Genomic DNA, 22,108 nt, shown 5'->3' on the forward strand with positions numbered 1-22,108 from the left:
GCAGGGGGTTGGACTCGATGGCCCTTGTGGTCTCTTCCAACTCTAGGATTCTATGATTCTATGATTCTCCTCCTCTGGCAGCAGAGCCTCCTTCTTCGCAATCTTCTGTATGATCTCTGCTTCTTTCTTCACGTCCTTCAGCAACTGAATCCTTTTCTGATATCCAAGCTTGCGTTCCTCCTCTTCGGAAGCAATGAGCATGTCGATGTATTCTGGGGTGGAGAGCGGGTTGGGCTTCAGGGCAATTTCCTGCAGGCGCCGCAGGCTTTGAGACGCTCTCTGGATGTTTTTCATCAGATTTTCTCTTACCTCGATGTACTCCTGGCTGAGGTGCCAAATCAGCTGCTCTGCTGTCATAAACCCATGGCAGGCGTACTCGTACATTTTCTTCAGCTCCGCATAGGTCTTCTTCTTTTTCCTTATTTCGTCCTTAAATCGATAATCCTGGTTGCGGTGGTCACTGACTGAGCACTTGCCAGGACAAACGTTGCATGTTCCCGAGAAGAAACTGATAGCGGAGCAAAAGCGGTTCAGCAGGTCCCAGGTACCCCAGCAAGGATAGTGGCAGGTGAACTTGCAGTTCTTGCAGTTGGTTGCATATTGATAAGCTCCAGAGAGATCTTGCTTCACTTTGACGGTGATTGGGATCTCATACTCAAAATCTCTGTTGGCCGCCATGTCAGCTTTGTGCTGGTCAAGGGCTTGTTCTGTTTGCTTCAGTTCTTCCAGTTTGACCAGCCCGGTTTTGATCTGGGGCTGCAGGCCCTGCACAACCGTCTCCAACTCTTTCCGCTCCCTGAGAACTTCCTTCGTCAAAGTCAAACTCCTCGCGTTCAGTTTGCTTAGTGAGTCAAAGTAGGTCTTCATGCTGATCATACCCATGTTCCAAAACATTTCGTCAAAGTTAGGGCTCTCCCCGTCCCCCACGACATTGTTGGCAAACAGGGCGGAATTGTTGAATTTGAAATGCACGGGGTTCCCCTTGCCATCTTTGGCGCATGGAACGTCGGCCGTCTTAATGGCCTCAAGGACCAAGGGAGTCTGTGAATCTGCAAAGGTGGTCAGGAACTGGATGTTCTCCTTGATATCTTTCCCAAAGATGGAGAGCACGGAATCAAAGACGTATTTCTCGGCTGCTGTTAAGCGGTTTGTGGAAGCCTTGACCACAAAGCAGACACAATCGATGTGGTTGATTACTCCTGGGATGGAGAAAAACTCCCGGATCTTCTCCTCTAACTTTTTGTCCTGCTCTATTCCTCTCGTGTCTCCGAATCCTGGAGTGTCAACAAAAGTGAGGGAGCAAGGGATCTTGAGACCCTCTTGATAGTTCACCACATAAGCCTTCACTTTGGATGTCTGGCTTTCCACTTGGTTTCTGCCAGTCACTTCATCAATAAGTTTGAATCGGAATTTATCTCCCCATTGCACGCCCAGGACATAATTGATCATTGCATTGATGAGAGTGGTTTTCCCTGACCCTGTTGCTCCCATCACCATAATCACTTTGTTGGAGACCTGAATGTTCCCTTTCCCTAGCTGGTATGTTAGACAGGATCCAGAGGCATCCTGTATGGGCTCCAGGGGCAGAGCATACACTGCTGGTGGCCCATCCTCCACGCAGATGCTGTCTTGGAGGTATTTACAAACTATTCTCTTCTCGTCTCCTTTCAATGATGTGGAAACCTCAATCTCTTTGCTGGGCTCACTCTCAGCCCCACCGGCACACATGGCTGAGACTCTGAATCTGTAGGGTGTCTGGGGCTTCAGACCATCAATCTCACAGAACTCTGTTTTCTTCCCTGTTCTTTTTTCAGCCCATTCATCTTTGTCCTTGCTTTTTGCCTCTCCAGCCTCTTCACTGTAGTCCACTTTGTATTCCTTTATAGCAGCTCCCTGGCCAATGACCTTTGGGCTCTCCCAGGCTATACTGATTTTGGAAGACTCTGCGATTATCACTCTCAGTTTCCCAGGAGGGCTGGTAGGAAGTGTCTGTACAGATTTACTCACGTTGCTGGTCTCACTAAGTCCTGGTTTGCTCCTAGCGCTGTATCGAAACTGGTATTCTGCGTTTGCGCTCAACCCTCTCACTTCGAATGTCTCCTGACTGTCGTCAGTATTCACAATCTCCCAGTTTTCTTCTCCTGCCATCTTGTACTCTACTTGATAGCTGGAGATTGAAGCCCTCCCATACTCAGCTGGTTGAAATGTCAGCTGCACACTCTCATATCCAATTCGGCCAACCAGGGGAGAGAGAGGTTTTGAGGGCAGCTCAAAGTTGCTGTTGACCATCTCCCCATCTTCATAGAGGTAAATGGAAGCACCTGGGTTGTTCTGATCTGGGACAGAAGCCACAAGAAACCGGGTCTTCCCATTGGATTCATTGACTTGGGCAAAATCAGCAATGGACGTGGCAGCTTTCCGAGCTTTTCTCTGTATGTCTTTTTGCTCAAACCAAGCATTCCAGTCCCCCGGTGCATTCTGGACTCCTGCAGGATCTGCTGATCGTTTCTGAAGAAAGTGTTGTAAGCTGGTTAAAAATGGTTCCTCATCATGTAAAGAGGTGAATGTAAATGAGACAACAAATTCATTCTGGTGGTTAAGCACTACCTCTTCCAGTTTATTCTGGGAGGAGATGGTTTCTATCCCACTCAGGATATCAAGGTAAGACTTGACCATATTTATCTCTCGTTCCTTGGTGTCCAAAAATTCATTGAGTCTTTGGCCATTGAAGGGTGATTGATTAATGGATGTTAAGATGTCTACCAGAACTCTTCCCTCTTTCCCCCCTCCCCGGATCAAAGGCAGGATTCCTGCCAGATCTTGCTGGAAAGTCTGCCTGTGTTGCTTGCAGAAATCCTGGAATCTCTTGATTTTCAACTTTATTTCTGGGAAGATGCTAGCAATGGGATTAGCAGCCAGATCATTGCATCTCATATCGATTTCACTCAGTTGCTCCATAACGCTTTGGGTATCATAGATGAGTGCTAAGCTGATTTCACGCACCATCTTAGCTGCTCTGGAATCCAGCTTGGTCAGTGGGTACAGCCAAACTCTGAAAGGCACAGCCTTCTCTCCATCCTCCCCAAGCTTTTGGGGCAGATCGCTGTAGACTTTCATGGCATCTTGAAAAGTCACCGGATTACTTTCCAAAGAAAAATCCCCATAGAACTTGCAGCTGAAATTCTCCATTTGGGCTTTCTCCTTCTCCTCTATGTGGACAGATGCTTCCCCTTTGATAGAGACTGCAATCAAGTTGATCGCAGCGTGGAGGCTTCCTTGTATATCTTGCACAGACTCAGAAGAAGAGACATTTCGGTCAAACACAAAGAAAGCCTGGGCTCCATACAAGATGGCAGTGACAACATGGGTGGCTGTGCCATGCTCAAAAACAGCTGGATAAGTGACATTTCGGATTCCCAAATGGCTCATGGTCAGCTGTGAATACTTGGTGGTAGCTTTGTACTGCAGAGTGACTCTGGCCTGTTTCGTGGACTGCTTTGTGTCTTGAAGGAATTTGCCTGATCCACCCACTTCAACCAACCCCCCCAAAAAACTGGCCTTGAGTGATGCTGAGACATTGAGGGCAGAGGCCTTATCATCGATGGAGTCAGATGCAATGATTTCATATTCAGTCTTTGGTTGTGGTTTGATACACAAGTCCTTCTGAAGCGAGGCCTGGTCCCAAAGGGTGATTCCTGGGATAAAGCAGAGAAATATGCAAGGCTTGAGTATGTTCACGCAAATGTAGAACACAATTAGCCTAATGCTTAAGGGTGTACAGAGAAACAAGGAGTTAAAATAGAGCTATCACTGTCCACAATGTCTGCACTCATGAATTTTGTCCCACTGTCATCCCCAACGAAAGAGGTCTGTGCAGTTTTGTAAAACTTTGCAAAAGGCAGAGAAAATATTTGACCAGATATGATAGTGGAACTAATTTTACAGAGGTTAAGTACCATCTATACATCATTTTCATAATATTTTCCTTTAACACTGTACATGCAGTGAACTTGACCTCTTTCCTTCACAACCTTTCCCAATCTTCAAACATTATGTTATTTCCCACATCTCTTGCCCAATCTATCATCACAGATTTAACTTGTTCATCCTTTGTATGCCACTCCAACGACAGATTATACATTTTATACAAATTTTTAACTTTAGAATCTAACAACTCCGTTTCCAGTTGAGTTTTTTCTGATGCAAAACCATTTTTCTTATCTAATTTATACAATTCATTGATCTGGTGGTAATGTAACCAATTTATTTTATCTTTAATTTGGTCAAATGGTTTTAATTTATTTATTTTTTTAAAATATTTTTATTGCATTTTTTTCATTCAGATAGAAACACAGAATCAGATATACAAAGAAATAAGAGCAGAAAGAAAAGAAAAAAAGAAGATACATCGTTTCCAAGCTTTTTTCAGTCTTCTACCGGACTTCCCCACATCTCCCTCACCGTGCATTCTCAACAATAAAAATACCGGCAAATTATAACCTTGTTTCATGCCTTCTTTTGTACTCTCAAATAGTTGCATTTTAAGTTTAAATTGCTTATTATCAATTTACTCTAAAAACAAATATAATATCATTTTAAACATTGGCCGTTTCCTTATTATAACTTAGTTCCATATACCATCTATTCTCGTTGCTGAAGCTGGCATTTCCAAATCATGCAAATCTTATGATTCATATAGTTTATAAATTTTTTGTAAATAGTCCTTGAATTTTTTCCAGTCCTCCTCCATTGCTTCTTCTCCCAAATCTCGGATCCTGGCAGTCATCTCAGCCAATTCCATATAGTCCATCAGTTGCGTCTGCCACTCTTCCAGTGTGGGTAAATCTTGAGTCTTCCAATATTTTGCAATAAGGATTCTAGCTGCTGTAGTTGCATACATAAAAAACGTTCTATCCTTCTTTAGTACCTTTTGGCCGACGATGCCCAAGAGAAAGGCCTCTGGTTTCTTAGGAAAGGTGTACTTAAACACCTTTTTTAACTCATTGTAAATCATTTCCCAGAAAGCCTTCACTTTTGGACAGGTCCACCAAAGGTGAAAGAATGTCCCTTCAGCCACCTTACATTTCCAACATTTATTATCAGACAAATGGTATATCTTAGCAAGCTTGACTGGGGTCATGTACCACCTGTATATCATTTTCATAATATTTTCTTTCAAGGCATTACATGCCGTAAATTTCATACCGGTGGTCCATAACCTTTCCCAGTCTTCAAACATAATGTTGTACCCAATGTCTTGAGCCCATTTTATCATGGCTGATTTAACTGTCTCATCCTGAGTGTTCCATTTAAGCAGCAAGTTATACATTCTCGATAATACCTTAGTCTTTGGTTCTAACAGTTCTGTCTCTAGTTTCGATTTTTCCACCTGGAATCCTGTTTTTTTATCCAACTTAAAGACCTCTTGAATTTGAGCATAATGAAACCAATCTTGCACCTTATTCTTTAGTTTTTCATAGCTCTGTAACCTCCAATTGTCTCCAACTTTTTCTATTATTTCCCCATATTTCAGCCAGCCGGCCTCCATATTGGGTTTTTTTTCGAGCCTTGGCCTCCACTGGTGATAACCACCTCGGAGTCCTACCTTCTAATAAGTCTTTGTATTTTATCCAGACCATAAATATTGCTTTTCTGACAATATGGTTTTTGAACATTTTATGGGTTTTTACCTTGTCATACCACAAATACGCATGCCATCCTAACGAATTATTAAAACCTTCCAGATATAGGACATCAGTGTTCTCTAGAAGTAACCAATCCTTCATCCAGCAGAAGGCAGCAGCTTCGTAATATAACTTTAAGTCTGGCAGGGCAAACCCCCCTCTTTCTTTTGCATCAGTTAGAATTTTAAATTTTATTCTGGGCTTTTTGCCCTGCCAGACAAACTTTGAAATATCCCTCTGCCACTTTCCAAAACATTCCACTCTGTCCACGATCTGTAAGGCTTGAAACAAAAACAACATCTTTGGCAAAACATTCATCTTTATAGCTGCAATTCGGCCCAACAAGGAAAGTTTCAGTCTAGACCAAATTTCTAAATCCTTTTTAACTTCCAGCCAACGTTTTTCATAGTTGTCTTTAAATAAATTCAAATTTTTGGAAGACAGGTTAACCCCCAGGTATTTCACTTTTTTGACCACATTTAACTCTGTTTCCTTCTGAAACCCTTCTGTTTCTAAAGGTGTCAAGTTTTTCCCCAAAACTTTAGTTTTTTGTTTGTTCAACTTAAATCCCGCCACCCGACCAAACTCCTGAATCAGTTCTAAAACTCTTTTTGTACTAGATTCTGGCTCCTGTAATGTTAGAACCAAGTCATCTGCAAAAGCTTTCAGTTTATATTGTTTCACTCCGACCCGTACTCCTTGTACCAGCCGGTCCTCCCTAATCATATTCAAAAGCACCTCCAGGACTGAGATAAACAATAGGGGGGAGAGAGGGCACCCCTGTCGTGTTCCTTTTTCAATTTTGAACTCTTCTGTCACCACATTGTTTACTATCAACTTAGCTTTTTGTTCTGAATAAATTGCTTCTAAGCCATTTTCAAACCCCCGTCCCACTCCCATCCCTTCCAGGTTTTTCTTCATAAACTTCCAAGAAATGTTGTCGAAGGCCTTCTCCGCATCAATAAAAATTAACACTGCTTTAGTGTTAATGTTGGTTTGCAAGAGTTCCAGAATATCAATAATATTCCTAGTGTTATCAAACAAATGTCTGCCTGGGAGAAAGCCTGCCTGGTCCTTATGAATTACTTCATTTAATACCTTTTTAAGTCTACTTGCCAAAATATCTGCAAATATTTTGTAATCCACATTTAGGAGTGTGATGGGACGGTAGTTCTTAAGCTGAGTCTTTTCAGTTTCCACTTTAGGAATCAATCTGATGAAAGCTTCTTTCCACGTTTCCGGTGCCCTCCCTCCCTCCATAATCTGGTTGCAAACCTCCATTAGTGGTTGTGTCAAATAGTTCTTTAATATCTTATAGTACTTGGAGGTAAGTCCATCCGGGCCTGGAGACTTGCCCAGCTGCATATTCTGAATGGCATCCTCAATTTCCTGTTGTGTTATTCTGTAGTTCAAGATTGATCTCTTCTCCTGAGGTAACCTTGGTAGGCCATTAGCTTTTAAGAATTGATCCATCTCCGACACTTCCTCAGGCCCTTGCGTGTACAGTTTCTTAAAATATTTCTGGAAACACTTTCTAATTTCATCTGGTTTCTGAATATTTCTCCCTTCAACCTCTAGATTGGTAACATAGTTCAATTTTTGTCTCTTTTTCAACTGCCATGCTAGCAGTTTTCCACATTTATTCGCCGATTCAAATGATCTTTGTTTCATTTGTTTAATCTTCCATTCCACTTCTTGATTTATCAGTTTCGTATATTGTGTTTGGTGGAATTTAATTTCTCTTAGAATCTCTTTTGATTTTGGTTTTAATCTCAATTTTTTCTCTCCATCTCTTATCTTCTCCAGTTTCTTATCCTTTTTTCCATTCCAGAGCTTTTTCTTGATCGTGTTCTGTTGTATCAGAAACCCTCTCATTACCGCTTTGCTTGCGTCCCAGATTATTCTCTTTTCCACCGAGGTGTTCAAATTAATTTCAAAATAGTCCTTTAAAGTTTTTTGGGCCTTCTTTACAATCTCTTGATCTCTAAATAGGTTGTCATTCATTTTCCATCTGAAGGAGCCGGCTGGAGTAAGTCTCAATTCCATTTTCAGAGCGTTATGGTCAGAGCAAGTCTTTGGGCAGATTTCCACTCTTCTAGTCTTAGGTGCCAGCCCTCTAGTTGTCCATATTTGGTCGATTCTTGTCCATGACAGGTGGGCCTCAGAGAAGAAAGTTCCTTCTTTACCTAAGGGGTTTCTTGTCCTCCAAATATCAATCAAATCCATATTGTCAGTTAGTTCAAAGAAAGTTTTTGGTAGTCTGCCATCTTTGGTTAAATTTTGGTTCTGTGACTTATCCATGTAAGTAGAGACCACCCCATTCATGTCTCCCATCATAATGATGTTGGAATAGTCCAGATAGTCCAGCAATGTCTCATGTAGCTTCTTGTAGAATTCCGATTTCCCCTCATTTGGTGCATAAATTCCTAATATCAAAACCTTTTCTCCTTGAATTTGTATTTCGATTGCTAGGATTCTTCCTTGTTCATCTTTAAACAAAAATTTCGGTGACAAGTTCTCCTTTGCATAGATCACCACGCCTCTCTTTTTAACTCTGTCTGATGAAATAAATTCTTGGCCTAGTCTTTTGTTGATTAACACTTTCCTGTGGAGTCTAGTCACATGTGTTTCTTGCAAGCAGATAATATCCAAATGTTCTTTTTTCAAAATATGAAAGATCCTTTTTCTTTTTTCTGGGGAATTTGCTCCATGAATATTCCAACTGTACAGCTGCAGAGACATCCTGAATCAATCTGTTGTTCCTCTTTATGGGGTGTCCTTCTTTTTGTCCGGATCCGAAGGTGTAGGAGTTGGTACTATACCAAGCTGTGACGGTGGCCAAGGGATTGCTGCTCCCTTCTGTAGATCCTCTCCGTGGTCGTGCAGAAACTTATTGTTGTCTTCTGTTGTTTTAATTTTAACTTTCTTTCCTTTGTAGTTAAAGGATAAGCCTTGGGGAAACTCCCACCTGTAAGGGATCGCGTTGCCTCTCAATAATTTTGCCAAATCAGTATATGCGGTTCTAAGGTCCAAAAGTTGTTTTGGGATATCTCTGTAGATTTCTGCTCTTTTGCCTTGAATATCAAGTGAGTTCTTGAAATGGAAGTCTAATATTTTGTCTCTCTCCTGTTTGGATCTCAGGATAATCAAACAGTCTCTGGGCCTGTCCTTCCTTGCAACTCTTCCCAGTCTAAATGCAGATGTTATTTTAAATTCTTTGTCCGCTTCTATACCCCAGAACTTAGAAAATTCTGCTGTCAAGTAGCCAATCAAATCTTCTTTCTCAAGCTCTGGGATAGCTCTAAGTCTCAAATTATTTTCCCGATTTCTCAATTCCACCATAGACAGGTAGGCCTGCTGGTCACTGATGTGCTTGTGAAGTGGCCTTACCTCTCCTTTTATAGCCTCAACTTTCTGATCTGCTTGCTCTGCCTTTAAATTGGCTGCTTCAGCCAGTTTCCGATTCTCCTCAGTTGCTACCTTAAGGTTCCCAATTGCTTGTGAATGTTGTGCGACTTGTTCAGAAAGTTTTGTAATAGAGGATGTGGCTAAGTCAATTTTTGCTGATTGATCATCCACCTTCTTATTCAAAATTGCAAATTGTTCTAGCATTTCTTTTAAGAGGGTATTAGACCCTCCTTCTGCCATATCCTCTGTTGTTGGCTGTTCAGCTCCCTTTTCTTGTAATCCCAATACAGCTGGGACAGATGATCTACGTGACTGAGTAGTCAAAGTTGTTTGGACAAGTTGGGCTTGCTTTACTTTCGCTTTTGCAGCTCTTGTCTTTGGTTGGCCACTCATTCCACACCTGTCTATGAGTCAAGGTCAAATTATGTATTGTCCCATGGGAAAGACAGTCCCAAATGTAAATAATAAAACAGCAGAGAGTCAAAATAAAGTTTGTTCCCAGGCACTTGTAAATCCAGAACTCCACCAGGGGGAGTGTTGTTATAGTTCAAATAATAAGGAAAGAAGTCTGTCCGCCATTAAAGTCCCTGCAGACCCAGATATTTCCCCAATAGTCCTTCAATTTTTTTTAGCTTACAGAGCACTTCCCAAATTGCCACAAAGTCTCTCCTAAAAGGTGCCAGTTACAATTTCGTTAATTGTATCTCCCAATAACGCTCAGCTGTAACAATTTCTGTTTTAAATACAGTTTCCGCAATGACAGTTCTCTTTTCTCCTGTCAGTCCGATGTTTGGTGTCTTAATTCTTTATAAACCATAAAGGGGAGGAAAGTCCCCATTAAAGCCCAGTACAATATAAAAAAAAAGGTCTTTTCTTTACTCTTTTGTAAACCTATTTCTCCAATGCACAACAGTCCCAAATTTATAGTCCTTTTAAAACTGCTTTCAGCTTGTCAGTTTCTTTGCCTTTGATCTTTAAGCGCAGCCGGGAGACGGACTTCCTGTTTTTCGTCTCCCGCTTTCAGCCGAATTTCAAACTTTTAATCCCAAAAAGATAAGTTCTTACTCACGAGTAAGTAGTTTAGAGCCTGATGTTTCAGGAAGAAAGGCCGGCGCTCATCAGCAGCAGCCTCGCGGCTTCACTCCCGCAGAAAGAGCGATGAACTCACAGCACCGCTTCCCTTCCACGCTCCCGGAGCCCCTTACGGGGTTCCTTCTTCGTTTTAGGGGTCGCTCCAGGTGCCCGCCGAGTTCCACGGCCACGGGCTCACTCTGCCCATGGTTTTTCTTGGTGGGTCGTCGCTGTGCCGCAGCGAACGACCCTTTTCTGCGGAGCCCCTCTTCAGAGACCGAAGAGGACCGCCATTGCTGTTTCGCGCCGCCTCCGGAAGTCAAATGGTTTTAATTTAAATCCTTCTTTATCTTCCACTAACAAATCTGAATATTTCAACCACTTGGATTCCATGTTTGACTTTTCCTGGGCCTTTGCCTCTATTGGCGAGAGCCATCTGGGTGTTTTCCTCTCTAAAAGATCTTTGTATTTTATCCAAACATTATACAGAGATTTTCTAATTACATGATTTTTAAAACCATTATGGGCCTTTACCTTGTCATACCATAAATATGCATGCCATCCAAACACATTGTCAAATCCCTCCAAGTTTAAAACATCTGCATCTTCTAGTTGTATCCATTCCTTAACCCAGCAAAGAGTGGCAGCTTCAAAATAAATCTTCAAGTCTGGCAGGGAGAATCCTCCTCTTTCTTTTGAATCCATTAATAATTTGTATTTAATTCTGGGTTTTTCCCCCTGCCAGATGAATCTAGCTAACGCTTTCTGCCATTCTTTAAAGCATTTCACATTATCAATAATTGGTAGGGCTTGAAACAAAAACAGCATCTTTGGCAATACATTCATCTTAACCACAGAAAATCGGCCCATTAATGACAATTTCAAATTCGACCAAATCTTCAAATCTCTCTTAATTTCATTCCATAATTTCTCATAATTATCTTTATATAAGTTCAAATTTTTCACTGACACATTAACTCCCAGATATTTAACTTTTTCACAAAGACTAGGCCCGTCTTTTCTTGTAATAATTTCCTTTCCTCATTATCCAGATTTTTCTCTAATACTTTGGTTTTGCTCTTATTTAACTTAAATCCTGCTACCTGCCCAAACCCCTGTATCATCTCCAGTGCTTTTACTGCACTGGGGTCTGGATCTTGAAGTGTCAACACCAAATCATCAGCAAAGGCTTTTAATTTCTATTGTTTGGATCCTATTACTATACCTTTAATTTGTTCTTCTTTTCTTATCATACTTAACAAGACCTCAAGGACCGAAATAAACAGCAGAGAGGAAAGTGGGCACCCTTGCCTGGTAACTTTCTCAATTCTAATTTCCTCCGACACCACATTATTTACTATAATTTTAGCTTTTTGTTCATGATAGAGCGCATTAATACCATTTTAAAAATCCTGACCCACGCCAATACTTTCTAAATTTTGTGTCATAAAACTCCAAGATACATTGTCAAAGGCCTTCTCTGCATCGATAAACATTAACATTGCTTTGCAATTTTTTCTTGCTTCTAACTTTTCCAGAATAGCTACTATATTTCTTATGTTGTCTCTTTCATATGTCTACCAGGCAGAAAGCCTGCCTGATCCTTATGAATATATTCTGACAAAACCTTCTTCAGCCTATTGGCCAATATGTTAGCAAAAATTTTGTAATCCACATTGAGTAGGGAGATTGGTCTATAATTTTTAACATTGGATCTGTCTTGACCTTGTTTTGGAATCAGAGTAATATAAGCTTCCTTCCAGGTTTCAGGTGCTTTGTCCCCTCCTATACTCTTGTTGCATGTAACCCAAAGTGTTTGTAACCTGAGGTGTTTGTAACCTGAGGTACCACTGTATTGGTGACTGACAGTGTTCATAAGTATAAACTTTGGTATTGGTATTGACATTAATTTGTTGATATTGAGTGGGAAATCTGTGGGGATAAAATTAATTGAGGGAATAATAGAGAGTACGAAAGGTATTTTATTGAAATAAATCTTGAAATAAATATTTTATTTATGAGGAAAGAACCTTGTGACATTAAATCATTAGATTACAATATTAAAGCACTAGATGATAAAGTGGAAGCAATGGGGAGTAAAATAGAGAAAAATTCAATTTAATATTAGACCTTTCACAACAAGTGAAAGAATTGACAACAAAAAAAACAAAGAGCTAGACAAGGCAGTACAAGAACTTAAAAGCAAAACACTGAAGCAAGAGGAAATGATTAAAAAAGTGGTGAATGAGCAAAAAGAGACAAAAAAAATCAGAAAATTTAAAGAAGAGATTATAGAGCTGAAGAAGATACAGGAGGAAACATGGGATGCGATCACTACTCTGGAAATGAGACAACGGGAAATGACTTTGAGGTTTAGAGGTATCGCAGAACACCAGGATGAAAATATAGGGGCAAAATTGATAAAAGAGCTAGCAGCTTGGCTAGGAGTGCAAGAAGATGAGTTGGCATTAGACATCGACAAAGCCTTCAGAATAAAATCAAACAGAGCTAGAAATAAAAGATGGCCAGGAGACTGCCCTGTATTTTTTAACTTGAGACTGCTCAAAGACAAAATTTTACAAAAAAGCAACACTGACAAACTAAGAATAGAGGAGAATAATATTATAATATTAAAAGAAATCCCGGCTCATTTATTGAAAAAAAGAGCTAACTATAAAGTACTTGCTGACACTCTAAGAAAAAAATGACATCACCTCCAGGTGGGAATTCCCAGAGGGGATCACATTTACCTACAAAGAAAGAAGGAAGTGCTTTAGAATGGTACAGGAAGCAGAAATATTTTGGAGAAAATATAGGAAAGAACTGGGTGGTGAAAGTGTACAGGAATTAGAAGCGGAAAGAACAGAGTAGAGAAGGGTAGTAAAAGAAAGAAAAAGGAAGCATAAGGAAAAATCAGATTGAAAGAGTTAGTTAAAATTGTTTCTTTTTTGCTGAAATTTTGTACATTCAAAATAAAAATTTATGGATTTGAAATGTATCTCCTGGAATGTGAATGACTTAAATGAGAAATTAAAGAGAATTAAAATAGAGCACATACTAAGGGGGGAAATGGGACATTATATGTTTGCAGGAAACCCATGTAGCCAGAAAGCGCAAAAGAGTGTTGATTAACAAAAAATTAGGTTCAGAATTTATTGCCTCAAGAGGGAAAGAAGGGGAATTGTGGTGTATGTAATACCTAAATAGAACCAAAACCGAAGGCAGAATCATAGGGGTTGAAATATCATATGAAAGGGAAAAACTAATTACCATTGGAATTTATGCACCTAATGATAATGCAGAATTCCACTTTAAAAAGAGGGGGAAATGATGGATTACTACAGCAAAAACATAATACTAATGGGCAATTTTAATGGGGTGATGTCAATAAAACTGGATGGAACAATCAGAGAAAATTAATCAAGGGAAGATAGGGTGCCACTGTCTTTTTTTCAAATGGTTGAAAAACTAAATTTATTTGACACATGGAGACTCAAGCATCTGAATAAGAAATAATTTACCCGTTTTTCAGAAGCCAAACAATCAGGAGGAAGAATTGATGGGATCCGGATAAACAAAAAGCTAACATTAAAAATAAGAAAGCAGAAATACAACCCCGAGTACTATCAGACCACAACCCAGTAATGTTAGAATTGACATATAATAGGAGAACTAGAGAAAGATGGAAAATGAATGAGGATATACTAAATGATGAATCATAGAATCATAGAGTTGGAATAGACCACAAGGGCCGTTGAGTCCAACCTCCTGCCAAGCAGGAAACACCATCAGAGCACTCCTGACATATGATTGTCAAGCCTCTGCTTAAAGACCTCCAAAGAAGGAGACTCCACCACACTCCTTGGCAGCAAATTCCACTGTCAATAGTCAAAAAAGCTAAAGAGACATTAAAAGAATTCTTTGAAATAAACACTAAACAACAAGAAGACATAAAGATAATTTGATACTAGTAAGGCATTTATGAGGGGATTTAGATTCAACAAAACACAATAAGGGAAAAGAAAATAATAATAATAATAATAATAATAATAATAATAATAATTTATATCCCGCCCTCCCCAGCCGAAGCCAGGCTCAGGGCGGCTAACAACAATAAAACAGTACAACAGTACAACACAACACTCTAATATCATTTATTATAAAGTTAATTCAAATCAAGCCACTGGCAACCATTGGGCCAGAGCTCCGCAAAGATTGCCGAGGGAGGGAGTCAGGCTGTGCCCTGGCCAAAGGCCTGGCGGAACAGCTCTGTCTTGCAGGCCCTGCGGAAAGATGTCAAGTCCCGCAGGGCCCTAGTCTCTTGTGACAGAGCATTCTACCAGATCGGGGCCACAGCCGAAAAAGCCCTGGCTCTAGTTGAGGCCAGCCTAACTTCTCTGTGGCCTGGGACCTTCAGGATGTTTTTATTTGCAGACCGTAGGTTCCTCTGTGGGGCATACCAGGAGAGGCGGTCCCGTAGGTACGAGGGTCCTAGGCCGTATAGGGCTTTAAAGGTTAAAACCAGCACCTTAAACCTGATCCTGTACTCCACCAGGAGCCAGTGCAGCTGGTATAGCACCGGGTGAATGTGATCTTGCAGCGAAGACCCCGTAAGGAGTCTTGCTGAAGCATTCTGCACCCGCTGGAGTTTCTGGGTCAGTCTCAAGGGTAGCCCCACGTAGAGCGAGTTACAATAATCCAGTCTGGAGGTGACCGCCGCGTGGATCACAGTGGCTAGGTGAGGGCGAGAGAGGTAAGGAGCCAACTGCTTAGCTTGGCGGAGATGGAAAAATGCCGCCTTTGTTATAGCTGCAATCTGCGCCTCCATGGAAAGGGCCAGTCACGCTTCTCTGAAGTCTCTCAGCCCCACTCACCTCACAGAGTGTTTGTTGTGGGGGAAGAAGGGAAAGGAGAATGTTAGCCGCTTTGAGACTCCTTCGGGTAGTGATAAAGCGGGATATCAAATCCAAACTACTCCTACTCCTCCTCCTCCTCCTCTTCTTAGAATCATAGAGTTGGAAGAGACCAAAAGGGCCATCGAGTCCAATCCCCTGCCAAGCAGGAAACACCACCAGAGCACTCCTGACATATGGTTGTCAAGCCTCTGCTTTGTTGTTGTTGTTGTTTAGTCTTTTAGTCGTGTCCGACTCTTCGTGACCCCATGGACCAGAGCACGCCAGGCACTTCTGTCCTCCACTGCCTCCCGCAGTTTGATCAAACTCATGCTGGTAGCTTCAAGAACACTGTCCAGCCATCTCGTCCTCTGTCGTCCCCTTCTCCTTGTGCCCTCCATCTTTCCCAACATCAGGGTCTTTTCCAGGGAGTCTTCTCTTCTCATGAGGTGGCCAAAGTCTTGGAGCCTCAGCTTCAGGATCTGTCCCTTCCAGTGAGCACTCAGGGCTGATTTCCTTCAGAATGGAGAGGTTCCACCACACTCCTTGGCAGCACACTCTTCACACCAAAAAATATAAACATTTAATGATAATTACTATAAAAAATGGAAAGAAAATTAGGGAAGTTTTTGGAAGTTTTTAATGACTGGTGTTTTAATGTATTTTTAATCTTTTGCGGGAAACTGCCCAGAGTGTGGCTGAGAAAACCCAGCCAGGTGTGTGGGATATAAATAAATAATTATTATTATTATTATTATTATTATTATTATTATTATTATTATTATTGTTTAAAAGATTTGGAAATCTGGAGTAGGTTAAATCTATTGTTATGGGAGAGGATAGCTACGATTAAGATGACTGTGCTACTGAAAATGCTATTTTTATTTCAGATGATCCCAATAATAAGTGGAACAAATTGCTTCAAGGAATGGCAGAAAGAACTGGCAAAGTTTATATGGCAAGGCAAAAAACCAAGGATAAAGTATTAACTACTAACAGAAATAAAGGACAGAGGAGGATTTGCTTTGCTGGACCTTAAATTATATTATGAAGCGGTTTGTTTGTGCTGGCTTAAGGAGTAGATGATCCTTAAAAATACAAGCATACTAGACATAGAGGGCTGGGACAATAGATTCGGTTGGCACAGCTATCTGGGATGTAATAAAGTTCAGGTACACAGAGGATTCCTTAATCATATAATTAGGAAATCCCTACTCACAGTTTGGGAAAGAAATTAAAAAATATTGGAACCTAAAACCCCTTGGTGGTTGTCACCCATTGAGGCAATAGCGATTAAAAAGAAAAATATCGGCAGAAACTGGTTAACATACAAAGACATTTTAGAAGAAGAAAACATCCGATTGAAAATAAAAAAAATTCAAAGATCTTAAACAAATAGGTGTGTACTGGCTACAATACCATCAGATAAACGAGGTTGTCTGACAAAGAACAAATGGATTTGATACACAAATATCCAAATTAGGAAAAACTCTTATTAAATAATAATAAGATATTATCGAAAACCTACATATTATTTCTAGACTGGAATCTAAAAGATGAGGAGGTGAAAGAGGTGCAGGTTAAATGGACACACAATTTCCTCAATGGGAATATGGGGAAAATTTAAAATTTACTGCGTGCTATCTGATAAAAGAAAATTTTAAGAAAATGGCTTATAGGTAGTATTTAACCCCCAAGTAAATTGACCAAAATATACAAAAGCAATAGTAATAAGTGTTGGAGATGTAAACAAATAGAAGGAACCTTATTTCACATGTGGTGGACATGATCTATGAGGAACTAAAGAAAATGCTTAAACAGACTTTTATGAAAAAATCAAATCATTCCTATTGGGCATTCTTACAGTAAACATCTCAAAGGAATGTAAAAGGGTATTTCTTTACACGACAACAGTGGCTAGAATGTTAATTGCCAAATACTGGAAAAGTGATAAAATATCAACAAAAGACTAGTGGCAAATGAAGGTGTGTGAATATCTCGAGCTAGCCAAAATGACAGAAGCTATAAGAAATTACTCAGGAACAAGGATTAAAAAAGAATGGGATAGTTTTAGAAACTACCTGATCAAACATGGTTCCAAATGCAATACTTGGTTGTGCCTAGATTGCATTTCACAAATACAAAGAAATAATGAATTGTATAAAGGAATACAGAGTATAGGGGAAATTAAAGAGAAATTTTGAAGCTGTAAAAAGGCAGAGGGAAGTCAATTAGCTTATTACTGATACGAACAATGTTTAGATGAACAGAGAGAATCTGAATGTAAAGAAAGAAGAAATGAAGAAGTATTTATGTGTATTTTTTCGTATTTTTCTGTGTTGAGTATTATTTGTATTGGTTTTTGTGTTTATTTGTATTTTGTTGTTGTTTATCTGTAATTTTAAAAAATGCAATAAAAATTATTTTTAAAAAAGAAAAAGAAAGTTGTTAAATTTGTTAAGTATCATTCGTCACGAAACAGGAAAAGGGTGCAGATAACTTTAAGGACGTTTTCTATGAGTTCTGGGTGTGGTTTTCCAGGATAATTAGGCACAGCTGGTGGTGTGTATAAAGAGAGAAGAAGTTGCAGTTTGCAACTGCCTGCAGAAAGAGAACACCCACATGCTTTGTGTTTGTTGTTTGTATAGCTGTAATAAAACTTGTTTGAGTATTTTACATCAGTCTCGTGGTTCTGTCATCTGCCGCCAGGGAAAATTCACCTCCAATAAAATTATTGGTACAGGAACCCAACAATGGATTACAGCCTGTCCCAGTTTCCCTATTTCCCAGGGACAGTCTTGGATTTACAGAAGCCATCCCGGTTTATGATTTGATCCCGAATGTTCCGCTGTCCCTTAGGCTTAGGACATCTCTATTTTCATCAGAGAAATGTTGGAGGGTGTGGAGTTATGTGACCCCTGAGCCAAGGAGAAAAGTAACTGTACAACCTATAGAAGACATCTGAAGGGAAGTTTTTTTTATGTTTAATGTGGTATTTTTCAAGAAAAAAAGATGCCAGAACTCTCCATGAATGCTTCCCTTGTTCTCTTATAATGCAATTGTGCCCACCTGAGAGGTGCCAGAACTGAGTTCTGGGAGGTTCTGGCTGAATAAAAGTCCTGTTTTTATTACCTACAGTAATAATTGTGGAAAGATGTATTCTTAATGGTCTGCATAGGCCTGGTGGAGTAGAAAGGTTTTCAGCAAGCTTTAAAAAATTGAAACAGAACACACCTGCTGAATCTTTATTGATTGATGATGATGATGATTGGAGCAAGGTTAAGGAGCATAGACGCTATCACGGGCAAGAAGACTTCTTTTTAATAAGTGGAAGTCTTGTCCAAATGGAGAGAACATAAAGGAACACAAACGCAGGCAAAAGAAGTGGAAGCAGACAGTAAGGGATGTTGAAAATGAATTTGAGGAGCACGTTTAGCACTGAAACTGCACTGTTTGGGCTGACTGTTAATCTTGATATGAATAATGTTTCCCTTTTCAGCATAAGCTCTTCCTTGCACCAGCTCTACCTGGGATGAGGGCATCTTTACGACAGTCGTACAGCATCCCCAGCTGGAATGGGCGGCCCAGGGCTGGTATTTTAACCGTGTCGTCTGATCTGTCCATGGCTCTGGTCCAGGTTGCTCTCCTGCCTTCACCTCCCTACAAGAAACAAGAGATGTGAAGGACTCTGGAAAGATTATTTGGCACGCAAAGTGTGTGGGGAAAAGAGGAAGATTAGCACTACCATCCAAAGAGGGATGCCAACATGCCTTCAAGACCCCCCCAAAAAGGAAGGGGGGAGGGAATGTCACATGGGGGAATTAGACATTTGTATGCAGTAGTTGCACATATACAAGGCAGCTTGTGCAACTGATCTTCTTCTTCCCTCCCATCTACAGCCCCCTGTAGCAGTTGATCTCTATCCAGTGATCCCTGCACCCTGAACAAAGGGGACTGTGTCACACAGAATTGCAGTGGGAGGGAAATCACCCTGAAACTGGGCAAAGGGATCATGTGCCAATGGGGGCTCTGCTTGGACAGGATTCCCAGGCCCAAAGTCAGAGGAATCCCACTGCAGCCCTGTATGGCAGACACTACACTATCCAGGCCCTCTGGAAAGGGTTTGGGCGGGCACAAGGGGTCACAGGAGCTGGAAGGGAAGATCAATATTTTCCATGTACAACCACTGGGTGCTTCCTACACTGAATTTCCGTTTGGCTGAGAATTGTGCCTGCTGAGAACATTTCGAATGGTAGAGAAATATTCTACCACCACCAGTTTTATATCCCAGCTATCTAGCACAGTATTCAAGGAGGCTTATCAAAGTGGGGAACTCATACATGCAGCCAGCCAAATTGTAGCGCCCTGCTTGTGGTTAATGCTTAGCTGGAATGAAATATTCAACGCAGCAATAGAGAAATTAAAATAATAATTTATTTGTCAGACAAATAAATGAGAGACACAGTGGTATATGGTTACCAATGCTCTGCCCTTCCAGCCCTGATGGCCAGCACTTATATTCCCTCAGCCCAGCCCCCTTGCTCCTCCTTTGGCTGTCTCTGTCCAATCAGCCTGGTTGAAATTCCTATTGGCTGTTTGCTAGAACCAATCATAAAAGATACACCCATTTCCTATTACCTTTTATGGGAGACAAAGAGCTATATTTCCTTCTATCTATAAATGGCAAACAAGTAGCCATATATCTTACATTTGCCTCGACCAGGCACCTTAATTACCAGATAACCTTTGGCCCCTGCTGCCCTATTCACTGCAAAACAGATGGCTAAAGCAGATGGTTTAATTTCATTTTAAACAGAGATCTTGGGTTCACCTTCTCACACACCACCTATGAAATAAGAATCTAACATAAGAATCTAACATTTCTTACTTTCTAAATCCTTTGCATAATTACATTTAAGCCAATATATTTCATACATAACATATATAGATTTTTAGAAGAAAAGGAACTTAGAGAACTTAGAGAACTTAGTTCTCTGAAGCTTCAAAGCAGCTTCAGAGAGAAGACTCTTTCCTTAGCCAGCTGCTGTTTCTATTTGCCCTTTTAACCTTATGAAAATGTGGCTCACGTTTTAATGGGAGGCACAATAATTCTTACTATTTACCAACTCTTAATTGTGTTTTTGCAGCTTGATTGTATTCTGTAATTTGTATGGTCAGTGTGACCTTTTGCTCCTAGCCTGTAATTTCCTTTTACAACCCTGAAATACTTGTCTCCTGCAATAAATCAGTGGGGCCCTTGAACAGGAAGATAAACAGCTGCCAGCACCCAGGCAGCTGCTTTATGCCTGGCATGAGAGAATGAGAGATACAAACCTTTACAAATATATTTTTTAAGCTCATTTTAAAAATGCAGGTCTTCATCAGATGCCTCAAAATCACACAACAACAACAACAACAACAACAACAACAACAACAACAATTATGAATGATGCTGCCATAGATAACAGCGAGATACACACAGTAGTATTTGGCAGAAACAAACTGTAGAGGAAACAGCACTGATCGTGATGAATACAAGCTGAAATGGAAGTTGCTGCTCTCTTATATTACTCCTTGTGCTGCACCAAGAAGATCATGGCACATTGGGAGTCAAATAACACGGTAAAGGGATGGTATCCGCAATATACAAAATACTACTCCAAAATCTCACAAACTCCCTAGATACAATCAAAAAACAATGGGAGGATGACATAGGCTATGAGATTAACCCCACTCAATGGACCAGAATGTGGTCTAAACCCCGCTTAAAATCCATATCAAAAAAGAAAAGAAAAAAGAACTCACTCTGAAAATCACCTGCAGGTGGTACCTAACTCCAAGAAAACTAGCGCTAATACACCCAGGAACCTCACCAAAATGCTGGAGAGGGTCACCTCCACAGGCACATTATCTCCACATGTGGTTGGAGTGTCCCAAAATCCAACTATTCTGGACAGCAGCCATACCATAAATATGTAAAATAACCAAGCAAGTATTAGAAATCACCCCAGAATTGGCCCTACTAAACAGCTTCCAAGACAAGAATGCCCACTTACACCACAAAGAACTCATAACGCACCTACTCTCAGCAGCCAGAAACATAATAACCAGACGCTGGAGAGACCTGTCAGGAGTAAGCATGGACCAATGGTACCAAATAGTATGGGAAACTAGAAAAAATTGCCAATAAACTGAAACTGACAGGGGGACAAATAGAAGAAGACGCCTTCACCCCGGTATGGCTCCCCTTTATCACATACACAGCCCAACAAGACAATGACAAAAATCTACCAACAGCATACAAATCAGTATGGCTAACCTGATCCAAACCACCCACCCACCCCACTTATACATGAAAACAAAGATCACCACGGCCAACCACAAATGAACAGCCACACCCTAGGCCAACCCCAACCTCTCTCACTACCAAAGGAACACAAGTGAATAGCAGAGAACCTGCACAAGCAACGCTGACACAAAACCCCACATATATTAAGTAAAATAGAAACATCACCACCCCACCCCCACTCCCCTTTCCCCCCTCAGCCTCTTTCCCCCTAGTCTTCCTAATCTCTCAACAAATGAAACCAATTTGTAAAAAGGAAAATGTTACATGGGGAAAAAATATGATTAAAAAAAAGAAAGAAAATCTTTTGTAGAGGAACACAGAACTGTAGAGTTGGGAGGCACACCCAAAGGTCATCTAGTCCAACCCCCTGCAACCCACAGGTGAAGAATCCCAGATGGAATCTCAACTAAAGCATCCAGGTCAGATGGCCATCCAACCTCTGCTTGAAAACCTCCAAGAAAACCTCCATCACCCCTTGTGGGAGTCTGTTCCACAGTCGAACAGCTTCTACCATCAGCTGGAAAGTCATTCATTGACATTTGAATCCATTGGTTCAGGTCCTGCTCCCTGGACCAGCAACAAAGAGCCTGTTCCATCTTCCCTGTGTCATCCCTTCAGGTATTTCAAGATGGCTCTCATATCATGTCTCAGTCTTCTCTTCTCCAGGCTAACCATTCCCAACTCCCTCTACCACTCCCCCCAAA

The 22,108-nt window shown here is 40.7% G+C and overlaps 3 protein-coding genes and 1 long non-coding RNA gene across 5 annotated transcripts in view; 1 reads left to right on the forward strand and 3 right to left on the reverse strand.

Annotated features, from left to right (window-relative positions):
* Positions 1-22,108, forward strand: part of LOC309515002 (erythroblast NAD(P)(+)--arginine ADP-ribosyltransferase-like) — a 187,533-nt gene that overhangs the window by 62,384 nt on the left and 103,041 nt on the right. The gene's annotated exons all lie outside the window — the stretch shown is intronic.
* The window catches only part of LOC309515136, a 99,980-nt gene that overhangs the window by 59,136 nt on the left and 18,736 nt on the right, over positions 1-22,108 (reverse strand). The window lies entirely within an intron of this gene.
* The window catches only part of LOC309514873 (verrucotoxin subunit beta-like), a 55,094-nt gene that overhangs the window by 29,081 nt on the left and 3,905 nt on the right, over positions 1-22,108 (reverse strand). The window lies entirely within an intron of this gene.
* LOC309515849 (uncharacterized protein) overlaps positions 43-22,108 on the reverse strand; it is a gene marked incomplete at its 3' end in the record, with an annotated part of 80,074 nt that continues 58,008 nt past the window's right edge. Inside the window, exons 2-3 of the mRNA XM_082194063.1 lie at positions 18,583-18,715; positions 43-3,695 (exon numbers count right to left, since the gene is read on the reverse strand). Of these exons, the coding sequence (XP_082050189.1) occupies positions 43-3,695; positions 18,583-18,679 (3,750 nt within the window). The 5' untranslated portion in view covers positions 18,680-18,715. The remainder of the gene's footprint in view (positions 3,696-18,582; positions 18,716-22,108) is intronic.

The sequence above is a fragment of the Podarcis vaucheri genome, assembly GCF_965113315.1.
Source record: "Podarcis vaucheri genome assembly, chromosome: 12".
Classification (NCBI taxonomy): domain Eukaryota; kingdom Metazoa; phylum Chordata; class Lepidosauria; order Squamata; family Lacertidae; genus Podarcis; species Podarcis vaucheri.